Source organism: Cavia porcellus, unplaced genomic scaffold (genome assembly GCF_034190915.1).
Source record: "Cavia porcellus strain 051 isolate PalLab524CR breed Dunkin Hartley unplaced genomic scaffold, mCavPor4.1 scaffold_1, whole genome shotgun sequence".
In the NCBI taxonomy this organism is placed as follows: domain Eukaryota; kingdom Metazoa; phylum Chordata; class Mammalia; order Rodentia; family Caviidae; genus Cavia; species Cavia porcellus.
In genome coordinates, this window is record NW_026947484.1 from 195,690,861 (window position 1) to 195,705,049 (window position 14,189).

General features: G+C 37.8%; 1 protein-coding gene across 1 annotated transcript; it reads right to left on the reverse strand.

The window, feature by feature from the left end:
* Positions 1-11,475: 11,475 nt before the first annotated feature.
* LOC100716547 (olfactory receptor 7D4-like) lies at positions 11,476-13,923 on the reverse strand. Its single transcript, XM_003470666.4, has 2 exons — positions 13,017-13,923; positions 11,476-11,543 (listed from the first exon to the last, which is right to left on the reverse strand). The coding sequence occupies exons 1-2, from the start codon at positions 13,921-13,923 to the stop codon at positions 11,476-11,478; spliced, it is 975 nt and encodes a 324-aa protein (XP_003470714.3).
* Positions 13,924-14,189: the final 266 nt, after the last annotated feature.

The following is a 14,189-nucleotide window of genomic DNA, read 5'->3' on the forward strand; positions in this document are numbered from 1 at the left end:
CTCTGAGATCGGAAAGAAACAGTAAAAGAAACAACAAAATATCTGATGAAATTACTGATAACAGTATCAGAAAAGGCAAGAATAAAAACTTGAGAAGCATCACAGAAGAAATTAACAATTTCTATATTTTTAAGCATGTAAATTAAAAGGCAATAAAATTGTGTAGGAATGAATCCGAAAGGCTAACTAAAAAAGATATCAACACTAAAGGGAGATGCCAGTTGGGGACTCATGTAGGCTGACTAATGCAGGATATGACAGATGGCCACAAACCTATCATAGGCCATCACAGTGAGAAGCATGTAATCCATGCTTCCAAAAAGGAGACATCTGGGTCAGGCAGCCCACATAGGAGATGACTGTGTTCTGAGTTAGAATGCCTACAACCATATTTTGGGCTGTGGTGGAGATGAAGAGATTTACATTGAGGATAAGTTGGACAGGAAAAATTTCAGGAGAGTATGCAGGTCGGAATCAGTGCTGATGGCCAGGATGATGAGCAGGTTTCTGAGGACTGTAACCAGGTACATGGACAGGAATAAAGCAAAGAGTAGGAGCTGCAGATCTAGATCATCTGAGAGACCCAGAAGATGGAATTCTGAGTCACTTGTTAGATTAGTGTTTCCCCATTTTTGGCATACCTTTTGAACTCATGAATTCTCTCCATACCCCTATGTCTTCAAGGTTTTTACCTAGTTTCTCTTCCAGTAGATTTAATGTTTCTGTTTTAATATTTAGATCCTTGATCAATTTTGACTTTAGTTTAGTTTATGGTGATAAGCATGAGTCTAGTTTCAGTCTTTGGCATGTGGAGAGCCAATTTTTCCAACACCATTTATTAAAGAGGCTATCCTTCTTTCAATGAACATGTTTGGCCTTTTTGTCAAATATAAGGTGGCTGAGTGTCTCTGTAGTAGTGCTTGCAGTTTCTAATCTATTCCATTGATCCTCAGATCTATTTCTTTGCCAGTACCATGCTGATTTTACCACTGTAGCTTTGTAGTATAGTTTCAAGTCAGGAATTGACATGCCTCTTGTCTTGCCTTTGTTGCCTAGAATCATCTTTGAGAAATGTAACAACTAGTGATTCTATGATGATAATTTTTTAAAATTCAGTATTGTTCTACACTTCTTTTCTGTTTTTCTATTTTCTTTAATATTCTTCTCTTTTTTTGAAAAAATGAACAATATGCAGTATAACAACCATTGTTAAATTTATTTCATTATGTTTTGAAGACCTGTATTGTTACTGTTTTGAATCTGCTGTTATTGTTTATTTTTTTTTTGCTTTTTGTTTTTCTCTTCTGACTTTTCTCTTTTTTAATACAATGTAAAAAATTTTTAAAAAATAATATAAAATAAAATAAATGATATGGAGAGTTAATACAATTCCAACCAAAATGCCAAAAGCATCTTTTATAGATGTAGAAAAAAAATCGTAAAATTTTTATGGAAGTAGAGAAACAGAGTTTTAAAGCACTATTGAGTTTTCTCATTCTTTTCATGTTTGCTTGTTTGTTCTCAAACATGACAATCACTGCTATGCTGTTGAATAATTGAATACTGTGGATGTGATTAATAAGAGTGCTTAGCCCATACATCCATGGTATCAACTCAAAACACACTGCGTAACTTTTCTGTACTACTATGGGACATTAATGAAAGGACCAAAAGACAGCCTGGACAGTTTTAATTGTGCTGGAATCACATTGATTACAGCTGGTAATTATGAACTAACAAAAGATGCATTCAATGTTCAAAAAGAGATTTTTTTATACTAACACCTTCGTTGTGCCAAATGAAGTGTAAATATAAAGGAATACCAGGTTCCGCCCAACTTGGGACCCTGGCCATGCCTGCATGTCTTGGCGTCCATGCACAGCCATCCCTAAGTGGAGGAAGAACACTGAACTCCACCCAGCTTTGATCACTGGGTGTGCCTGTGAGCCTCAGCACTACCCCACCACTACCATGTAGAGGAAGCCTCCGAGCTACACCCCAACTTGGGCCACTGGGTGTACCTGAGCACCTCAGCACCCCTTGCCACCTCCCATGGAGGAGGAACACTGAGCTCTGCCACAGTTTGGGCCACTCAGCAGTGCATGTGACTCAGCATGCCCATTCCATGTCCTGAGCCAGAGGACAGCCACACCTACCCTGGCTCAACCTGTTGCCCTAAGCCACCCTCCCCATCACTTAGACCAAGCACTGCTGTGAACATTTGACTCACACTCTCCCTCCCAGATCCTTGAACTGCAAAGGAATGGCAGTACTGGTTTGACAGGAGACTTGATGGTCCCTCAACCAGTCAGAGGACATCAGCAGGTTCTGGTAACTATTTACTCACAATTGGGTAGACATCATCCACATAGTAGGACTCTAGGTACACAGCAGAGAGTTGTGACTATTGGGATTAAATAACCAGATGTTGTCCCAGAAAGTGAAAACAATAAAATGAAAAACCAAAATGCAGGTTCAAGAACAGGCAACAGCAAAATAGAGGACTTTAAGTGTCACACATCACAAATCTCTGAAAAGATAGCAAATGAAGTAAAGAAACAAATCTATGAGGCTACAGATGAAATCAAATTAAAAATAATGCCTTACTTAAAGACAGAAATAACAAGCTTAGTAAAGGATTTGGTCAACAAAGCTAGGGAAGAAATAGATAAAAAATACAGGAACATGGGAAATTGATTGAAATTTTGAATGAACAATGTAGAAAACAAGCAGAATCCATGAAAAAAATTCAAAGAGATATCCAAGAAAGAAAAAAGTTCTATTGAAAGCTGACAAACCATTTAAATGAAGCTGAGGATAGAATTTCAGACCTTGTGTACAGGATCGCAATTAGTGATCATGAAAGGATAGAACTTATAAATACAACAAAGCAGCAGGAAGTGACAATCCAGCAGCTTCAAGATGACATCCAAAGAAATAATGTAAGACCCATAAGCATCAGTGAAAATGCAGGAGACAACGAAAAAGATGTAACTCAGTTGTTAACAGAAGTAATAGCAGAAAATTTCCCAAACACGGGGAACAAAATATGACATACAAATAAGTGAGGCATGTAGAATGCCAAACACTAATAACCAACATAATAACCAACCATAAATCTACATCCAGGCATATAATAATTAAGATCCCAGACTTACAATATATAAACAGAATACTAAAAACCATTAGAGAAAAGACAAAACTCACCTATCAAGGAAAGCCTATTAAAATCATGGCAGACTTCTCAGCACAAGCCTTCAGGTTAAATGAGCTTGGAGTGAAGTACTTCAAGTCCTAAAAGAAAGCAACTGTCAAACCAGACTGATGTACACAGGAAAACTCTCTTTTTTAAAAAAAATTTTTTTTATTTATGGAGAAAAGAAAAAAAAACAGTGAAAGGGTACAAGTTATACAGATTTACAGAAGAAAAAAATGAACAGTAGGAAATCACTAGTTAATGGATTACATATTGCCATCTTAGAAATAATTGTTCAAGTCACAAAATTAAAGCTTGTAGAGTGGACATTCCAACAATGATACTGCAAACAGTTCTGTTCAATGATCCAATAAAACTCTGTGATATCATTTTCTATCTTATACACTTAAATATACATGCAGTTATATAGTTTAGAGCACTTTCTTTTCCTCTCTTTTGTACAATGACTATTACACATTTTGGGTTTCATTGCTCCCACGGTTCTTATTGCTTTTTTGGAAGAGAGTAAAACCACATGAGACATAACAGGACAGAATCAGTCAAGTCAAAAGGGTGGACATAATAGATAATATAAAAACATAATACAAGGTGATCCACAGTGGTTACCATAATGCCTCCCGCTATCTCTAATAGAATTGCCTATATCATTAGTTATAATACAATTGAACAAAACAGTAAGGAACAAAACCAAAACATTGGAGACATTGTAGGTCTTCAAAAGTAGATAAAAGTCAACGAGAATGGGCGTTATAATGAATCTCATTATCTTCACAGCTGATGCCTAAACTTTCGAACCTGATACTATACAGCAAAACAGAATAGGGGAACATCAGTCAAAAACAAGATGGTGAGAGTAATGCAGGGCTTCAAATCGAGATAATAGAAAGTCAAAGTGGGTTACTATATTATATCCTGCTATTTTTTCCCTTTAATTAAACGGATAAAAATAAAAAAGTAAATAATGGAGTGGAGATTGAGAAAAAAGAGGGCATAACAGCGAAACAGTGCAGATCAAACATAACCATTTAAGCAGAATAGTGTTTCACCACCAGATAATTCCGATCCAGAAGTAGTTACCATATTGACTCTTTCCTTGAAGTCCTTGAGTACAACTTCGTATGCTGTAGCATTAAGTATATCAAAACAATGTAAAACCATTTAAGAGAATGACAGCATTACAGAGTATTTAGAATCGACTAACAGAAAATGAACAATGGTTTCTGTATAATCTCCTTGTCTTTAAAAGGTTTTTGCTTATACTATCGTACATAATAAAATCCAATAAGATACAACCTGTTTAGAGCATTGGAGACAGAAGAACAAAAGCTAGATGAGACTTCAAAACAAGATGATACTAAATCAGTGTTACCTATTAAGATGTCATTTTCTCCAAAATAGCTGTTCCTATCATCCAATCTTCTCTGTCTCATTTCTGTTGAGCTCTTTTTCTGTCAGTAGCTGTCAGTTTGTCTTCTTCATTTTGTTCTCTGCTCCATTCGTTGTGGCCTCCCCGCCACTATTTCTGGGTTCTTTGTATTTTTCTTTTTTTAGAATATCCTGCAATACTTTCTGTAGAGTTGAATTGGTGGTTGCAAATTCCCCCAGTTCCTCTTTATCCTGGAAGCACCTTGTTTTTCCATCAATTTCCAGGGACAGTTGTGCAGGATATCTCAATCTTGGCTGGAGATTATTATCTTTCAAAGCTTGAATTATTTCTCCCCATGCTCTTCGTGATTTGATGGTTTGTGCAGAGAAATCTGCTGTAATTCTGATGGGTGTTCCCTTGTAAGTGGTCTGTTTCTTGTCTCTGACAGCTTTTAATATTCTGTTCTTGTATTGAATTTCTGGAATTTTTATTATTATATGCCTGGGTGTTTCTCTGTTAGGGTTGTAGGTAGCTGGGGTCCTGTATGCCTCATACATCTGAGTATCTTTACCTTTTGCTAAATTAGGAAAATTCTCCTGGATTATTTCTGTGAGTAGCTTTTGTAGTTCACTTGTTTGTGTCCCTACTTCTTCTTTTATGTTCTTAATCCTTAAGTTATGGCTCCTCTTATCATCTTCTTGTCTTTGTATTATTGCTGTTTGTTTCTTTGTTATTTTTAAGAAGTTTTTCATTTCATTCTCCCATATTACAAGTCTGCCCTCCAGTTCAGATAGTCTGTCCTTAGTTTCTTTCAAGCTGTTATGCCAGTCTTGGATAGACTTCTTAATTTCTTGATAGTCCCTTTGAACCTGCTTCACGTACTCTATGCTTTCTCTGTTTTCTCCATCAAACAATTCTCCCCTCTTTTTCTGTTCTTCCATTCCACCATCTGTTTTTTCCTAGGTGGTGTTTAGAATTTCTCTAACTATTCTGCATACTTCTAGCTTCAGGTCTTTGATAACTTCATTCCTGAATTGGTCTATGAGGCTCTCTATATGGCGCTTAATGTCTCTTGGTGCGGTGTCCGCTATTGCCTGTTTCTCAGAATTGGGGGCCGAGGAGCCTTTCTTGTTGCTGCCTTTCCCCATATTCTGTGTTCCTTATATATATGCAAGATTACATAGGAGGCCAGCTTCCCTGCCTGTCAGCCACAGCCTGATCGATTTGTGCTGGCTAGGTGTTCCCGCTCACGGCTGCGCACCAGGGAGTTACGGACTAGGCAGCCTACGTGGGGCCCCCCCTCTGGGCCACTGTCAGGCTCTGGGATCTGGGTTGGCCAGCCTACCGAGTCCGCAAGCAGCGTCATGCAGGCCAGGCACTTTTCACCAATCCCGTCCGAGAGGGGAATGTGTGGCTGGAGTCACCACCATGCCCTGCTCTCTCAGGACTGCCCGAGCCCAGAAAGTCCTCTGCTGGAGTCAAACTGTGGTAGAGTGTCAGTTTCTCTTACTCACCTCGCCACAAGTCAGTGTATGCCTCCCTGTCCGTCCTGTTTTCAACTCCGTTCACAGACTCCCATTCCCAGAGCTTCTGCGTGTCTCTCCTTGCCGAGCCGCTGTGGAGGCAGCCAGCCGCCGAGTGGCGGGAAACCCAAATCACGGCTTCCAATGGCGTGGGGTCCAGCCTCCACACCGAGACTTTTCTGTTCCTATTTTAGCACCAGGACTGCATTCCAAGTTGGTTTCTCTCAGCCCAGTTCATTCCTGAGTCAGCAGAGCATATCTCTACCAGCTCATGTCTCTTTAGTCCGCATCATTCCTGACTTCTGAGCCGAGCCTTTCAGAGAGCCTCCGGTAGTTGCTGTTATCTGTCCGCCGTGTTCTCCCGGAAGTCCCCTCTCTTTCAAATTTAGTGGAGAACCAAGATACTTCCATGACAAAGAGGAAATTCATATCTACCTAACTAAAAAAGAAAGGAACATCGTATGGCAAAGTCAGGCTAGTACATATCAGTGATATCCATAAATGTAAATGGGCTCAGTTCACATGACAAAAGAAGGTTGACAAAATGGATCAAGGAACAGGACACCACAATATGCTATATATAAGAAACACATCTGACTCAAAAAGAAACTCATAGATTAAGTCAAAGGATGGAAAGCAATATTCCTTCCAAGAGGAACCCAGAAAAAAGCAGGGGTGGCTACTCTGATTGGAGACAAAGTGAGATTCAAACCTGAAATTATTAAAAGTGATAAACAAGGTCACTACATACTCATTAGTGCAAAAATTTAAGAGGAAGAACTAACAATTATAATTATATATGCACCAAATATAGGAGCACTCAAAGATATAAGAGAAATACTGATGGACATGAAAAACCAAATATACAAGAACACAATTGTAACAGGAGACCTTGTCACAAAGAAACTGATCAACTACATAAAAGTCAGCAAAGAAATAATAGCACTGAATCACCTGTGAATGAATAGACTCAGTGGATGTTTACAGAGTGACCTACCCAACCATATCAGAATATACATTCTTGTCAGCTGCACATGGGATATTCTTCAAAATGATCTTATATTAACTCATAAAATATTCTTAAATAATTGCAAAGAGAGTGAAATTATTCCATTCATATTATCCGATCATAGTGCTCTAAAAGAAGAAACCAATGGCAAAAAAACTGAGAAAACTGCATAAATACATGAAAATTAAATAAGAACCTTGTGAACAACCTCTGAGTTACAGATGAAATTAAAGAAGAAATAAAACAATTCCTACAGTACAATAAAAATGCATACACAACATACTGTATCCTATGGGACACAATGAAATCAATCCTCAGAGGAAAATATATAGTAATAAATAGTCACATCAAGAAAATGGAATGAGCACAAAAAATAACTTAATGCTACATCGCAAGCTCCTAGAGAAGCAAGAGCAAGTCAAACCCAAAGCTCATAGAAGAGAGAAAGTTGTAAAGATTAGAGCAAAAATTAGAGCAATTTAAACAAAAAATAATGCAAAGAATTAATGATTCAAAGAGCTGGTTTTTAGACCGAATAAACAAAATTCATAAACCTTTAGCCAACCTTATCAAGAAAAAGAAAAAGTCAAATCCATGCAATAAGGACTGAAAAGAGGGGAATTATTACAGACCCATGGAAATTCAAAAGTTCATGAACACCTACTTTGAAAATCTTTACTCACATATGGTGGAAAACACAGAAGAAATGGACAGATTTGTAGAAACATATAAACTACCGAAGTTCAATCAAGAAGATAAAACAATTTTGAATAACCCAATATTAGCTACTGAAATCAAAAACATAACTAAAAACTTATCAACAAAGAAAAGCCCAATGTCTGACAGATTCATGACTGAATTCTACAAGAAGGTTATAGAAGATATAATGCCAAAATACATTAAACTCTTCAATGAATTTGAAATAAAAGCAGTCCTCTCTAAAGCATTCCTGGAAGCAAGTATTACCCTGAAATCAAAAAACCAGAGAAAGACCCAACCAGAAAGGAGAATTATAGACCTATCTCACTAATGAATATTGATGCAAAGATTCTCAAAAAATTGCTGGCAAATAGAATGCATCAAGAAGATTATACAGCACAACCAAGTGGGATTTATTCCAGGAATGCAGGGATGGATCAACATACACAAATAAATAAATGTAATACACCACGTCACCAGAGCCAAAAATAAAAATTACATGATCATCTCAATAGACGCAGAAAAAGCTTTAGATAGAGTCCAACACCTAGTCATGATAAAAACCCTACAGAAACTCAGAACAAATGTTATGTTCCTCAGTCTCATAAAGGCCATTTATGACAATCTGACAGACAACATTATACTAAATGCACAAAAACTGAAAGCCTTCACTCTAAAACCAGGAACAAGACAAGGATGTCCACTATCAAAACTCCTATTCACTATAGTTCTAGAAATATTTACCAGGGCAATCAGACAAAAGGGAGAAATAAAAGGAACAAAAATAGGGAAAGAAGAAATTGAATTATCTTTATTTGAAGATGACATGATACTCTGTATAGAAGACCCAAAAACTCCATTAAAAGACTATAAAAAAAGGAAATAAACAAATTCAGCAGCATAGCTGGATACAAAGTCAACACTCAGCAGTCAATAGTATTCCTGTACACAAACATAAAATCACTGAAAAAATTATGGAAATATCACCTTTCACAATAGCACCTAAAAAAAAGAGATACTTAAGAATCACTCTAACCAAGAATGTAAAAGATCTATATGCTGAAAGTTATACTACTGTAAAAAAGAAGCTTGAAGAGGATGTTAGAAAATGGAAGGATATTCCTTGCTCTTGGTTAGGAAGAACCAATGTTGTGAAAATTGCCATACTTCCAAAATTGTTATACAGATTCAGTGCAATCCCATTCAAAGTACCATCAACATACCTTACAGATCTAGAGAAAATATTCTTAAAATTTATTTGGAAACAGAAGAAACCTAGCATAGCAAAAGCAATTCTGGGCAACAAAGACAAGACAGAAGGCATCTCAATTCCTGATTTGAAACTATACTACAAAGCCACAGTGATAAAATCAGTATGATTAATAAAATAAAATAGGCCGGAGGATCAATGGAACAGATTAGAAGGTACAAACACTACTACAAAGACACTCAGCAATGTTAAATTTGACAAAGGGGCTAAACATGTTCACTAAAAAAAAAAAGATAGCCTCTTTAATAAATGCTATTGGAAAAACTGGCTTTCCACATGCTGAAGACTGAAAATAGCACCGTGCCTGTCACCATACACTAAACTAAAGTCTAAAAGGATCAAGGATCTAAACATTAAAATAGAAACTAAGTTTACTGGAGGACAAGGTAGGTAGAAATCTTGGAGACATAGGGGTAGGGCAAAAATCATGAATAAATTGCAAACTACATGGGGGAAATACTTCAAAGAATCAACAACTGGGATCTCATATTACTAAAAGGTTTTTGCATGTGAAAAGAAATCACCAACAAAGTGAAAAGAAAACCCACAGAATGGGAAAGAATTTTAGCCAACAATCCTCAAAGGACTTATATCTAGAACATATAAAGAACTAAAGAACATTGAACTCCCTAAATTCAAAAATGGGCATCAGAGATGAACATACAGTTCTCTGATGATGTTATACAAATAGCAAGTAAATATATGAAAAAATGTTCACCATCACTGGCCATTCAAGAAATGCAAATTAAAACATCATTGAGATTTCATCTCACCCTGGAAAGAATGGCTGACATTGAGAAAACAACTGATAACAAATGTTGGTGAGGATGCAGGGAAAAAGGAACACTGCTCCACTGTTGGTTAGAGTGCAGACTGGTGCAACCACTGTGAAAATCAGTATGGAGATTCCTCAAAATTTAGGATTGAAAGTTCCATTCAATCCAGCTATTCCCCTCCTGAGTATTTTCCCCTGATATATGTGCACACTGGGTCATGGCAGCACAATTTGTGATAGCTAAATCTTGGAAACAACCAAAATGCCCATCAACTGCAGAGTGGATTAAAAAGATGTGGTATTTTTATACAATGGAATACTACTCTGCTGAAAAAAGGATGTTCACGAGGCTTTTATAGGTAAATGGAGGCCACTTGAAACTATTCTCTGCTGCTAAAATGGGTGCACATATATTGCTTAAATATTTTTAATATCTAAATCTTAGAAAGAACCAAAGTGCCCATCAACCACAGAATGGATGAGAAAGATTTATTTTTATACAATGGAATATTACTCAGCTATAAAAAAATATGACCTTGAGGCTTTTATAGGTAAATGGAGGCAACTTGAGACTATCCTCCTAAATGAAGTAAACAAGCCTCACATTTGTAAATATCATATTGTGTCTCTAATATAAAATATAATAACAAAAGATATAGGTAATACAATCCTCCTCATCTTTACAATCCATCACTTACTTGTACCTTGTGGAGGCTTACAGAAATGTTTTGAGGGACACATTTTATACTGAAATACCTGTGCTGTCTATGGGAATTAGAACTAATATAGAATGAAAGAAAAACTTTGAAGAGGATTTCAAGGATGCCCACACTAACATAGGTGGACAGTCCATGTAGGTTTATAAAATGATTCCCAGTTCACATAGTCAACATTCTGCAACTTGTTGCCCTCCATTCTGGCTAACCAAACTGCTTGTTCCTCCTGAAGGCACAGTAACTGTGTTTCTCCTAGATTCCCTCTCCATCCATCCTCTCCCTCAGAACATGCTACATAATGCTGCATTGCTACCGAATTCTGATTGAGGGATGAGAGTCAAATGCACATTTCCTGCCAATTCCGTACAAAACACTTCGCCTCTGTCCTCAGCCTCAGTATAAATACAGTGTCAGATAGGAGTTTCCTGATGCAGACAACTTGGAGGAGCCAGAGTCAGAAAACCCCCCAACCTGGAAAAATCAGCATGAAAGACTGGAGGCATGGCTTAATTGTTGATTATTCAATTACATAACTTTGGAGCTTCCAGATACAGAACTCATAATTAGTCAAGTTGTCCTGTTTACTGCAAGTCTCTAAGGGCTTCTTAGTATTGTGAATGCAAATATCCTCTGAGGGGTGTTTTCTCATTCTACTAATCAGAAAGCTTATGAGTAATTTTTAGTTCTTTCTTATCTATTTTAATAATGCATATTAATTTGTTTCATCACAGTGATCCAATGTAACATTTTCCTGCATGCATTTATCATAACCAATCATTCTTCCACTCTCACTCCCACCCCAACACCCTTCCCAGAGCTTCTTCATTTATTTTCAGGTGCACTTTGTGTAGCTGTTGCATACATGAAAGAAAACACATTGCTAGTAATTCTGTGCCTGGTTTATTTTTGAAAGATCCATCTCTGTGCTATTTGCATTGTATATTGTAGCAAAATGATCCGGCCTGCAGATCAATCTATGGAGAACTCCTGGAGGGGGAACGGGGATTAAATAAAAGACATGGGGGAGACAAAGAGAGATGAAAGCAAGACGAAATAATCCGATCAAGCTTCCATTTATTCAGGAAATGATCACACCTTTTACAGGCTAAGGGCAGAAAGAGGTTAAGGGAATGAATACAACAGGGTCACCGTCACATCTGGATATGTGACATAAGCAGGAGAGGATTATGGTTAATGTAGGCAGATGCAGTGCCCATAGGAGAGAGAGGCAGGGAGGCAGCAATGGGCTGTCACTCGGCTCCCTACAGTAAAATGCACATAACAATGAATATTTTCATCATTTTTATGTCCATAGTTCAGTACATAAATTCATTCACATTGTTATGTATGCACAGATATCCATATAAATTTTTACCCTCCCATACATTTTTATCCATTTGAATTGTTTCTCCCCATTTAAAAAATTTTCAATGCTCCAACCCCTCAGTTTTGACTATCTGCACTACAGTATGAAATGTGACAGACAAGGAAATAAAGCCCACAAGGTACAAACTTACTGAGACCAACAAAGCCTGATTTACATGAGCATTTCTTCTTCTTTGCTGAAGTTTGAAACCCACATTCCAAAAGAATATAAAAGTGGTGAAATTATACTGCTGAGCTGTGGACCTTCTTTAGGGCACTTGTACTGTCCTTCTTCCTCAAATTGTTGATGAAAGAATTCACACTGCACATCACTGTGACAACTGCACCACATTTGAGACAATAGGGTACAGCAGGATCAGTGCGCACTATGTTTATTTTACGGTACACGCCTGTGCCATAAAATAGACAATGAAGCAGTGAGACACTGGCGTGGAGCACGCTCTACACTTACAACTAATGCTGGGTTTCCCAAAATGGAGGAAATGATTTTATAGTAAGAGTACAAGTTGCCAGAGATAGTGAGAAATTCCAAAATGGCAGCAATAAAATATATGATGATAAAAGTATGAGAACGGCAACATTAAAGGATTAAAGAGTGGTCAGAGAAGGAATTGGCAATTTTGACATCTTGATATGTCAATTATGAAGCACTCAAATTATAGAGCAGTAAATTCAAAAGACTAAAAATAGGCATGAAAGTGAGGGAGGGTTCAGTATGACCTGGTAATGGAAAAGGTAAGCGTGAACCATCATAGACAGAAGTGCCTCCCGTACAAGTAAAATTGAGGTAAGAATTCATTTTGGGAACATGAAGGGCCATGTGAACAGTAGAAATCTTAGAAAGAAAGAAATAAAAAGTAAGTAAGGAGAAATAATTTAGACATATAAAACAGAGTTATGAACTTTGAAAATAGAATAAAAGAAGAAAAGTGTCTTTTAGGCAGAAGAAGATCCAGCATTTTAAAATTCACAGTGCTTCCCTCAGGGGCCACAATGCACATTTTGTTCTGAGGTGAGGGGTCCTTTAGGACAGGAAGCCACTCTGCAGAGAAGTCTTCTCAAAGCCCCCTTCACATCCTTGTTCCTCAGGCTGTATATGAAGGGGTTCAGCATGGGGGTCACCACGGTGTACATCACAGAGGCGATCATGCTTGCCCGAGAAGAATGGGTCACAGCAGAACTGAGGTAAACCCCAAGTGATGTTCCATAGAACAAGCAGACCACACAGAGGTGAGACCCACAGGTGGAAAATGCTTTATACCTGCTTGTGGAGGAGGACATTCTCATCAAAGAGGAAATGATCTGACAGTAAGAGAAGAGGATCCCAGTCACAGGAAACACACAGAACAGGGCTGTTGCTATAAGCAAGACGATGTTATTGATAAGGGTATCAGAGCTGGATACCTTGAGAACCTGAGCTAATTCACAGAAGAAATGGGGGATTTCAGTGCCCATGCCAAACGTCAGTGGCTTCATCAGTAGAATATGAATCAGGGAGACCCAGACAATAATAAGCCATGTTATCAGAACCAGAAGACTGCAGTGTTGAGGGCTCATGATGATCAGGTATTTTAAGGGGTGACAGATGGCTACAAAGCGGTCATAGGCCATCACAGTGAGTAGAAAATCATCCATGCCAGCAAAAAGCATAAAAAAATATACCTGAGTGAGGCATTCCATGTAGGAGATGTCTTTTCTGTGTGCCTGGAGATTCACCAGCATCTTTGGCACTATGGTGGAAGTGAAACAGATGTCCACAAAGGACAGGTTGGACAGAAAGAAGTACATGGGGGTGTGGAGGTGCAAGTCACAGGAGGTGACCAGGATGATGAGTAGGTTCCCAAGCACTGTGAGCAGGTACATGCACAGGAACATTCCCAAGAGAAGGGGGTGTAGTTCAGGATCCTCAGAAAGGCCCAGAAGGATGAACTGTGAAGATTTTGTGTGGTTTTCTGCTTCCATTTCCATTTGCTCCTTGAGAAAAAAATTACAAAAATCATCTAACTAAACCTATGCAGATATCATTTCCCATTATCACCTTTGAGTTAATGTACCTTGCACCCTATGATTCATTCTCTACACATTAACTAACATAGGCAACAGGAGCTCATTTCACTGTTAAATATAATTATTCCAACATTTTAATTTGGGAAAAGTGTCACTTGTTTTGCATCCTATCACTTAATTTTTGAACTTATGAATAAAAACTAGTTGCTTAGTTTTTGTTG

Excerpts from the sequence above, each read along its gene's own strand:
- LOC100716547 (XM_003470666.4), bottom strand. The coding sequence starts at position 13,923 with ATGGAAGCAGAAAACCACACAAAATCTTCACAGTTCATCCTTCTGGGC. Across the intron at positions 11,544-13,016 it reads TGTGAAGGGGGCTTTGAGAA|CTGCAGGCCGGATCATTTTG; the intron begins GACTTCTCTGCA and ends CCATAGATTGAT.